Below are 10,896 nucleotides of genomic sequence, written 5' to 3'. Positions count from 1 at the left end.
AAAATGACATCACAAGTGAGTAGTACTAATATTCAACATGTTCGACAAAAACATCTCTCAAGTGTTACTAAACAAAATTAAGTCTTTGTCACATAATTTTAGATCTATTAATAAAGTCTCTCACTGTGGTTGTAGAGCTATGATTGAAATTAAATACATAGTTCTGCTCTAATTAGACTATATGAATGATGTACATTTTTTTGGACTTTGTCACATTTCCCAGGGTTTTTCAGCCTTTTACATGTGTGAGTTACATTTTAAAACTTCTGACAGCAACTATATTCAAAGACAATATATATATATATTGAAACCAACTGTATGCAGCTACAAAGGTTGAAGAAAACATGTGACAGGGTATCATGCGTTTTCCATGTGTATTGACACAAATTAGAATACCAAGACGTTACACTTTTACATTTCTTTACCGTTTTTCACTTTCCAAATCCACAATCATAAATTTGCTTACAGTTAAAAAGCCGTCATGGTTGTAGTAAGGACAGGAATGTTAATGCTTAGCTAAAATAAAAACAGAATTACTTAAAGGTGGAGAAAGCCATCCCTGAGAAAGCTTATTGATGCCTGAACTCAACAGTCAAACAACAAACACATTCCTTTACTTCAGTGCTCCTTCAGAAACTTTGTCGACAAATTCATAAAAAGTGGGTTAGCTCAAAGAAAGAGAAACACACCAGCCTTGTGTAGCGTGGAAGTGGATGTCTCTGTCTCACGGCTAAGACAACACAAACATCTTAATAGAAATCTTCATCAAATTAATGATATGTACGCACACAAACAGCATCCAAACACAACAGAGACAAAAGTGAGAACCATGGAGTTTATAGACATCAGCTTTTTCCTTGTGGAGCCAAAGCTAGCATTGACAATGACCTGCTGCTGCAATTGTTGTGCAAAGGAGCCTGGCTACTCGCTGAACCTTCCCTTTGGTAACAGGGTGAAGCAGATTGCACTGTCTCTGTGTTCTACCCTGCTAACATGTCCGCTGGTGTTACAAAAATCCTCTGAATTCACCCTGTTCTCCAGAAAACGACTATCATGTGCACGTAATCTGCCTATGTGCATCTACAAACGTCTCCTGTTGCTGGTCGGCTGGAATAGTGTTCTGCAGATGGGTCCAAACCACTTTTTTTTTTGCTTCCTGTTTACAGAACGAAACCCTCGTTTGTTTTTTGTCCAGTGCACACAGAACAGTCAGCTGGTGGACTGTGAGGAGTGTGTTAAATTAGAATGGCTTACTCCACCTTTAATATATATATATATTATATAATAAAATCACATTTGAATACTGTTAATTTAGGTGAATGTCTAGTTTGCATTACTTCATTATTGCACTGTGATCCATTGCTTTAGGTGGTCCTTCACAAAGATGCACAGAAATATGAATTACTTGAGTTAACTTGTGATGCAGTGAAAATCAAGTGTTGGACAGTTGAGTGTTCTGCTTGAGTCTGTCAGCGTTACAAACAGAATATATTCACATGTATTAGTAGAGAACAAATGTGAGAAAATGGTGAGTGTGGGAAAAAAACAGTGTCACTGACGTTTGCATGGTTCATCACAGCTCACTTTGGTCACGAAGTTTGATGAATGGACACCAAACCATCCTCTCTGAGACAATAATGAAACAACGTAATGCTTCTGTTTTTGTTTTTTTGTTTACAGTATTTCCAGTGTGACATCTCCAGTGGTCACTCTACCAGAGCATCCGTGTTTCATGTGGCCATGGTTAGTAGACCGTCCTCGGTCACTCTTGGAATGTTGAACTCTTGGTCTGTGCTTTTTGGTTCCAACGTAATTTTCCAAAACTCACGAGGCGTCCACAGGTGAGGAGCCATCTTGACTGATTCCTCCTTCCAGAATTTTCCTGACTTGTTCCAGAGTTTCCGCCTGCCGAACCAACTCCAGTTTCACCTGAAGGAGGAGGCAGGTGGCTGTACTGATTTTGTTTAGTTTCTGATGAATGTTTGCAGTGTCTGTCGTTTCTTACCTGCAGTGACTGAGAGAGCTGGACAAAGTCTCTCTGTACGGTCTGGCTGGTGTCGACCTGAGAGCGCAAGCTGATCACTTGGCTACGCAGCTCCAGACACTGTTGGTGCAAAGCTGCCTGACGGCCACAGAGATAACGGTCACATTAAATCTCATCTGTTCATTTGTACTCATGATTTATCAAGACGAATGCATTAGGGGACAGGAAGACACAGCAGGACATACACAGTAGGTGTTTGCAGCATACAGAAATTTGTTTTAGAACTTTTTTTTTTTTTTAACACAATTGGGCTTGTGGAATCAGTTTCCAATGCACAACCTCAACTTTGCAGCAACATAAAAGACATTAGCAGATGGTCGCACTGTATCACAATGTATAGTCAAAATCCGTACATGTGGACAGCAAGCACTGACTGTCAGTTCTACGTTTTCATTACTTAAAAATTGTATGATGTGAAAACTGTATTTCCTAGCTGCCATAACTGTGACAAATTAGCAGAAAAGTCAAAATAAGCAGGGTTCATGTGCAAATAATGAATTTCTAGGTAATGTCCTGGAACCAAGATGAAAAATTAAAACTCCTAATTGATAATAAAGAATCATTTATGGCTTTAAAAACAGTCTAGTGACAAGACAAGGTCCACCTAACTGGTTGTTTATCTTCCTCATTGAATAAAGAGTAAAACTTTGTATAGTTTTTTTTTTTTTTTTACAACTTATCATGATTTTGAAGTCTTTAAATATTTAGGAGTGTGATTTTGGTCAATTTAGCTCCCTTACCCTCATAGACTTCACTGGAGTAAATTTGCAGCAAATAACTACACAAGTATCAACAGTAAAACTAAGTATGTTTCTAAAAGCAAGCCGGATTTACTTTATCATTGCTGAGGCTCTTGTTGGTGGTCTGCACATGAGAGAGCGCCACCCGCAGGGCTTCCAGTTCAGTGCGGCAGGCCAGCAGCTCAGCCTGCATCTGTTCCTTTTGAGCCTGGATCCTCTCTGTCTCCACCTTCAGACTGGAAAGCTGCACTGTAGAAAGAATCACAAACGAGGCTCAGTAAAATTAGTATCACGAGACTTCTCACTGCACAGTTTAGATGGATGTTTTATTTACAAGGTTTCCCAGTTTTGGCCGTACGTTCTATCAGCTGGGACAACACTGAGGATGCAAATGTTAAATAAATCTGAATGAAATGACACCCTACACCAATCACAAGGCCTACTAATTGGCTTACCAGTCTAATAATAAACCATGAGTTGTTCACTCACCCTCTAAAACTTCTGATGACGGCAGTTTCAAGTGAGAGCAGGCAGGAAACAAGAAGGGGAGCAAAAACATCGTGTCAGCATCAAGAACGTCAACACAGAACATTCCACACATGACAGATTAATGCACAGACCCGTCTCCTCTGCCCGGGTGTCCAGCTGCTCCCTCAGGTTGACAATCTCAATGCGAAGCCGCTCCTCACAGTGCGCTCCCTGCAGGTTTGAGTTAAAAAGTGAATTTATATTGACAAATTAGGCAAGAGACACACACCTGCCAACTATAAACATGTGCAGCAGTGAAGCAGTGGCTACTGTTTCTCCAATACCAATTAAATGAAAATCCACACCTGAGACCTGACAGAAACTTCTTAAAATGCATACATGTGAGAGGTTTCAATTATTTCCACCAAAAATCTTTGCAAAAAGAAGAGGCACAAACAGTGAAGAGGAACTCCAACACAGACAAACAAGGTTTCTGTTCCCTTTACAATAATATGTAAAACTATTCTTTTCCATGTGTTGGATGTGATACAATAACGTGACATATTTCACTAAATGATTCACATTTAAATGAATTTCAAGCACTTGTGGGTGATATATACTGTAAACGAAGATCTAAAACAGCAGCTATACATGCAGTGTTGCTGATAACGACGAGCTGGAGTCTGGTACGTCCTCCTCCACCTCTTCTCCTTTCAGCCTGGACAGCTCGCTGCACATCTTCCTCTGAGACATGGACAACTCTGCCTGGACAAGAAATGCAAATTTAAACACCTCCTCCTACTGAATATACATATTATAAAATGTACACACAACTTATGGGCAGCTACTCAAACTTGCCCTGGGAGTCAAGTGACTGTTGTTGGCGTTAATCGCTGTGATGAGTCACTTTGCAGTTGAGTTGCACATTTGTGGCAAGAAATGCTGCCACTTAATTTCTGTTCTTGGCATCTTTGCTTGATTGGAATAAAACCATACATCTAGAGGATCATTTTTTCACTTTCTTGCCGAGTTAGATAAAAAGATCAACACCGCTCTTGTTACTGTGTCGTAAATGTGTAGAGCAGCAGGCTGGTTTAACACAAAGACTGGAAACGGAGGGAAACAATTTAAAGAGTTTGCATTTAACAAAACATGTAATTATTCCTTCAGGGGAAAAGAAGGATCAACATCACATCACCCACCAGTCGGCTCTGGACTGCATTCTGTGACTGGCTGAAAGATTTCTGCAAATCCTGAAGGAGGGCTTCTGAAGTCTGGACCTGAGACTGGAGCATTGATACCTGAACACACAAACATATTAACGAGTCTGTAAGCAGGTACAAAATGCACAATATGGTCGATAAGGGCAAATATCCAGAGCAGTGTTGCCCACCTGCTTGTGTGTGTGGTTGGTTTGTGTATCTAGTTCTCTCTCCAGCTCTTCTTTCTCCGCCTGCAGCCGACTCACTTCCCCTCGCAGCTCTGACACCTGCACAGCACACCACAGTTTTAATAAAATGCAAAATCTTTGGTCCATGTGGAAGCTTTTAGTTAGACCACAAGCTTAAGTAAATTAAACCTACGCCGACTGTAGTGTAAAGATGTCTTTTTACGACCGCTATACAATGCTGTAATTGTTCTTTCTTCAAAACCTACATTTCTGCAAGTGGATGAAAAGCTTCAAATCCGAACCTGAGCATTGAGTGCGTCCCAGTCGCTGTGCGTGACCAGCCGGTGTCCGGCAGGCGGCAGGTAAATGGCTTCAGGCACCAAAGTTCCTGTGGAAACCAGCGAGTCTGTGTCGTCCCCAGCGTGGAGCTTTCTGGGCAGAGACGGCGTGTCTAAGGAGAAGGAGGACAGCGAGGCCGAGTCACACTGCCGGAGGGAAAAATACCCTTCAGTCGTCAGCGCAGCCCCTTCTCCTTCTGCCGCCGCCGCCGCCTCGAGATCTGCTGGCTGTGCTGGTTGGCTGTGAATCCTGTCCGGCGATGCTGTTGCCTCGTCTTCTGTCAGGCTGTTGACGATCGATGCTGGAGACTCATTACTGGTGACTTCTGCATCCATCCTGCCTTTCCTTCCACTGACCTAAAAGGGAGAGAAAAGTAATGGTGGGATTGCGTCCGAAGCACTTGGGAACGCTTTAGGATAAAGAAACAGTTGCACACTGACCATGCTGTGTCCGCTGCCTCTCCTCCACTCCACAGGCTGAGACTGTAGAACAGCTATCCTGGCCTCATACTGTGCTGCTGTCTCTAAAACACAACAGGAGAATAACAAAATAATGATGAAACTTCTATTTCCAATCAGAAAACACATCAAATTAAAAAGTTTCCCTTCCCAGTCAGAAATACACAAAGCAAGTATTTATTAGCACAGTACAACATCACCTTCTTTTACACTAAATGTGGATTCAAAAATAAAAATACATATATATATTCTCTAGCAACTCTCTAGAGCACATTTTAAAGCCCTGGCATCTCTGTACATATCTGACCTGATTAGGGGATAAAAGCACATGTCTCTCAGGTCGTCTGAAAAAGCGTCTTACTTGCTAAATGAACACAAACCATCACTTTTAGCTGTATTTGCTGCTAAAATTACAGAAAAACTTCTTATCACAAGTTAAAACTTACTTCTGAAAACTGTCACTTATCTCTTGTTTGTATGTCAAACATGTAGAAGTACATTTTCTTCTATGTGTCTATGTTAAGGACATGGAGTGTTTCTTGAGTTTGTCCAACAATAAGATGTTCATCACCAGCCCACTCTACTACTTAGATCTATTTGCAACACCCAGGGAACAATTACATCTCCTTACAAAAAAAAAAATTCCTGTTTCATTACATAAATTTAGACCAAATGCACACAAGGACTGTCACAACCCATTCCACAACGCTGACCTCGGAGAGCCTCCTGCAGAGACTGGATCTCTTGATCACATTGTTTTTGCAGCTCTGCCAGTTCCTCCTGTTTGCTCAGCTCGCAGATCGTCGCCACGCCCTGCCAGTGCTCGACCTGAGCTCGGCACTCGGCTAGCTGGGCCTGCAGGCTGGCCTCTGAAAACGACACACAGGTTACTGTGCTTCTCCCTATTTACGTTGTTTCAAGGGTGTTTACAAGTGTTTGGTACTAAAATACAGTTGTATCCAGGGCAGGTTAGACATTTTGTTGACTATTAAAGTGAAACATAAATAGGCAAAACTCTGAAAACCAGCAGGCAACAAATAAAAATGACAAAGCAGTGTTGCTTCTTTTTTCATGATTTTAAAAATAAAAACAAAAATAAACAATAATTATGCACATGATGTCTGGGAACCCTTCAAATTCAATTCATTAACTCATTAGGCCTAAATGGACTCATTACATCTGTAATGCAGGCCAAGAACTGGGGTTAGGACGTCTCAACTAGTGACAACTCTAAGTTCTGACTTTTCAAACCTCTTAATAATAAAAGGGACTGAAGTGAACTTATGACTACAAAGCAGGGAAGGATATAAAAACACACCCAAGTGCTTTCAGTGTCCAGTTTCCCATTTCAACTGTCCCAAATATCAATAACAAACAGAAGCCAGAGGGAACTGTGGGAGTTTAGACAAGATCTGAAGACCAAGAAAACATTCAGATAAAACTGCACATCTGTTCAAAGAAAGGCAAAGCAAGCCTCCAACAAGGGCCTACAGGGAGGTTCAGCAGGCACAAGAGTGTCACTGTGCAGCGCCGTGACTCTGAAACAAGATCTATGTGGAAGAGGAAAGGAAAATTATCTGTGACCTCGGAACAAAAGTCAACGTCTCAAGTATGCAAAGCAACATCTTGATAAGCCAGAGTCACTTTGTGCTTTTAAATACTGCAGACAGTTAAAAATTATCGCTTTGGTCACAATCAGTGAAGGTCTGTTTGGAGAAAAAAGGAGCAACATCTGATGACAGCAACAATTTGCCAACTGTGGGAGGTGAAAACATTTGCTTTAGGGTTGTAGGGCAGCCAGGAGCACAGGAAACAGGGGAGAAGATAGGGAGAAGAATGGACTTCTGGATTCAAATGTCATGCAGTCAGACAAGGAACTGAAAGTAAAAAGAATCTGGTTCCTGCAACAGAAAAATTAACCAAAGCAAGTCTCCAGCATGTAACAGATTCTCCCGACTAAAATATCTGTGAAAATCTGTGGGCAGATATTCAACATGCTGCAAGACAGCCTAAAAATATCTCAGGACTTGAGGTGATCTGCAAGTGGGTGTAAATTCATAAATCAAGACAAGAAACCATCCTAGCCCACCACAAAAAGCCTTTTTTTTAAGAAGTGATATCTGTCAAACTAAGGGTTAACGACTGACTAAACAGGCTGATAAAACATGTGCATATGCCACAAGTATCGTAGATTTTTTTCTGTTCTTTTAATTCATTACAGTGTGGTAACATACGGGGGAAAAAACTACTGGAATATGTTTTCTGCAGGCATTTTAATTGCAGCATTTCACTCAAGAGATCAACAAAATAAATATTTGCCCAGGGGTTTCCAGATCCAGATCTTGCAAATGCCTGCACCTTACAGTAAGATAGGAAAAAAATCTCAGTTAATGTCACTGACTTCCATCTACATCCATCCAAGCAGGGTGCAATCTGCATTTGTTCCATCATGTTAGCCAACTAAATCCTGAAAGCGTGTTTATATCATCAATATTATTTTCAGCAGTGGCTCTGTGTCACTGTTACACAAAAATCCTTGACATGCTGTCAGTACAGCATGTTGGCCAGTTACATGATAATCAGTAATTTCAGAAACATTTTCGTGTGTAAGGTTGAGTCTGCTGATAACTACACATGCTTATTGTTATCACTTTCAGAGCACACAGCCAAATATCATGAAAAATCAAGGAGGTGATTGATATTTGGAGAACAAGTAAAGGACAACTGAACTCAAAATCCTTTCTGATTAGAGCTGGAATGATTCATCAATTCATCGATTAGTTGTCCGCTATTAGATTTATTCACAATTATTTTGATGGGCAATGAATCTGTTTGTTTGATTGATTATTTAAGAAAATATAGTCTCAATTCTCTAATAACAGCTCTTTAAATGTGCATGTTTTCTGATTTTTTAACTCCTCTGTGACAGAAAGTTTAATATTTTTGGGGTTGTGGACAAAAAAAGACATTTTAATACATCACACTCATTCTTTTAGAAACACTGATTGACATTTTACAACAATTTTTGTCGTTTTATAGACTAATAAACAAATCAGTCAATGAAGGAACTGATCAGCAGATTAACTGACAATGAAAATAACCATTAGTGCCTTATTCCTGATCCAGACTCACTCATTAGTGTCATTATCCATTCAATAAATAACTTTTTTCTTTAACTATTAACAACCCAAACCCCAAAGATATTCACTAAATAGAAGAACAACACTTCCATACGTTTGAGAACCTGAATGCTGAGAACAATTATGTATGATGGTGCCGATTAGATTTGTGTCATTTGAAATGTCAAATGTAAAGGAAAAGTGCAATTGTTATTATTACAAGTTTTTACCATTGTCACCATATTTTTGTGTGAAATTTGAAGCAAACACTTGTTACTCCAACTTTAGCTTGCAAGTTTGTAGATGTCTTCACACTCTGTGACCCAAATTTACCAGAAGACTTCTGATTCTGCCCACAAAACATGATTTTGTCTCAAAGGGCTTTAAAAGGCGAGTACTTTTACTTCAGTGCTGCACTTGGGGACACTTTTAAGGTACCTGAAGGTACATTTTATTCTACATTATACATTCTCTCTACTATATATTAGAGAAAAATGTACATTTTACACCACCACATGTGGTTACTAGAGTATTTGTAGTAACTTTATTGATATTTTTCAAGCAAAACATAAAACATATGAGCTTGTAAACTGTGATCCACAGCTAGATTGGACAATTCAACTGTATAAAATACTTAAAATTCGCCGATTACATATCTATTATCAGTAATATCTCAATAGCAGCATTCACAAGAGGACTGGTAGTACTTTTGCTGAATTAAACAGATTAAGCTAGCAGTGGCTACTTTCGCTTTTAGTAATATTGCAGCTTTATTAGCATAAATAAAAGCTCTGAGTGCTTCACTTATCACCGTTTATTGCTATTGTCCTGTGATATTTAATAAATCTCGGGTGATATCGTTTAAACTGGCAGTGAGTTGATATTTTCAGGTGGAATGACAGCTACAGAGCATTAAAAGTCACCAGAGCTCAGTTTGTACACAACTAAGTTAGCGTTCTAGTGTTAGCTAGCAGCTAGCGTCGCCCGTTCATTCCTTCGGTAACTGATGCTAACAGGCCGTTTATCTGTTACCTGACCGACGACAGGTCTCAGTGAAGAGGAGCAACAGGTTGGTGATGATAATTACGCAAAAAAAATGAGGTTGTAAAGCGGCCAGAGTCGCCTCAAACCCCAGCCCTAGCAGCTAGCTAACAGATTAAAGTTTAACGCTGCTGGGGTTTTTTTTTACCCACCTGTGTCTTCTCCGGTGGAGCTCATCTTCTCGTCCATCCAGCAGGAACAGCGGCTCACCGGCGAGGTGGCTGACAGGTAGAGAGAAAAAAACTCTACGAAAACTCAGAGGAAAAAAATGTCGAAGTCATTTCGTTCAAGCTCCGGGACTTTGGCGTGGAAGCGAGCCGCTCAGTGACAACTTCAGGAAACAACTTTCCCCGGTCCGAGCCTGCGGAAAACACGTCAACCTCCTTCCTGCGCACAGATGCCTCCCTGTTTGCTTCGACCGCTGAGCTGCTCGATCTGTTTCATGCTGCTTAATGTCACTTTTTTTTAATACCTGCTACACCCACATCCTCCCTGCAGATTACAGATCCTGATATGTCCTGGATTCAGTGACCTCTGGAGGTCACCGAGCCACAGCTTGGACCACATCTCAGGCATTCACATCGTCACAACTAAAGCATGGATACACTGGAATCCCATTAAATAATGTTTCTCATCCTACAATCAACAACCTAGTTATAGTCTATTTAAAGAAATATTCTCCTTTAACTCTACATCAGCCAAAACAAAGTAAAAAATTAACAACATTTATTATAATTTTTCATTTGCAATCAGAAAAGAAGAATAAGTAATAAATAGTCCTCAATGTTTGTTTAGATTTTATAAATATCAGTCTGATACTTGCATATAAGGAGAAAAAAAATGTGTAATTTCACTATATGCTGTATAATGACGATAAAAACTGATTCTGATAATAAAGATAAATCTGTGTTTCCACTAAATAAGGATACCCTCTGCTGGAGGAATGCCGGTATTATTGAGGAAGGGTCAGATTACATGTTGACATACCAGTAATCTGAATATTTTGCAAAAGGTATTTTAGTGCCCTTTTTATTTCACACTGCAAGTTATCTTTACAACACTTCTGTTTATGTGGAGTATTAAAGACCCATTTAGAAATAAAGGTCACATGTAGATTGATTTAACTGCATTTTATTTACTGCCTTCTTCAAGTTTTTCCATCTAAAAGCGAACAGGTGAGTGTAAAAGCAGTGTACGGAGGTATTTTCACATTCTTCCAAAGGTGAGTAGGCTGTTCAGTCTTTACCTAAATGGGTGTTTCCACTTTTTTTTTTCCTTACAGTTCTGAATAATCTCT

The 10,896-nt window shown here is 40.0% G+C and overlaps 1 protein-coding gene across 1 annotated transcript; it reads right to left on the bottom strand.

Annotated features, from left to right (window-relative positions):
* Positions 1-357: 357 nt before the first annotated feature.
* rabep2 (rabaptin, RAB GTPase binding effector protein 2) lies at positions 358-9,923 on the bottom strand. Its single transcript, XM_008305409.1, has 12 exons — positions 9,752-9,923; positions 6,153-6,308; positions 5,422-5,504; positions 4,945-5,337; positions 4,646-4,741; positions 4,455-4,553; positions 3,904-4,017; positions 3,405-3,483; positions 3,274-3,285; positions 2,879-3,033; positions 2,006-2,122; positions 358-1,929 (listed from the first exon to the last, which is right to left on the bottom strand). The coding sequence occupies exons 1-12, from the start codon at positions 9,786-9,788 to the stop codon at positions 1,825-1,827; spliced, it is 1,446 nt and encodes a 481-aa protein (XP_008303631.1). The 5' UTR covers positions 9,789-9,923; the 3' UTR covers positions 358-1,824.
* Positions 9,924-10,896: the final 973 nt, after the last annotated feature.

The sequence above is a fragment of the Stegastes partitus genome, unplaced genomic scaffold, assembly GCF_000690725.1.
Source record: "Stegastes partitus isolate 25-593 unplaced genomic scaffold, Stegastes_partitus-1.0.2 Scaffold43, whole genome shotgun sequence".
Taxonomy (NCBI): Eukaryota; Metazoa; Chordata; class Actinopteri; family Pomacentridae; genus Stegastes; species Stegastes partitus.
This window is presented reverse-complemented; position numbering and strand designations above follow the sequence as displayed.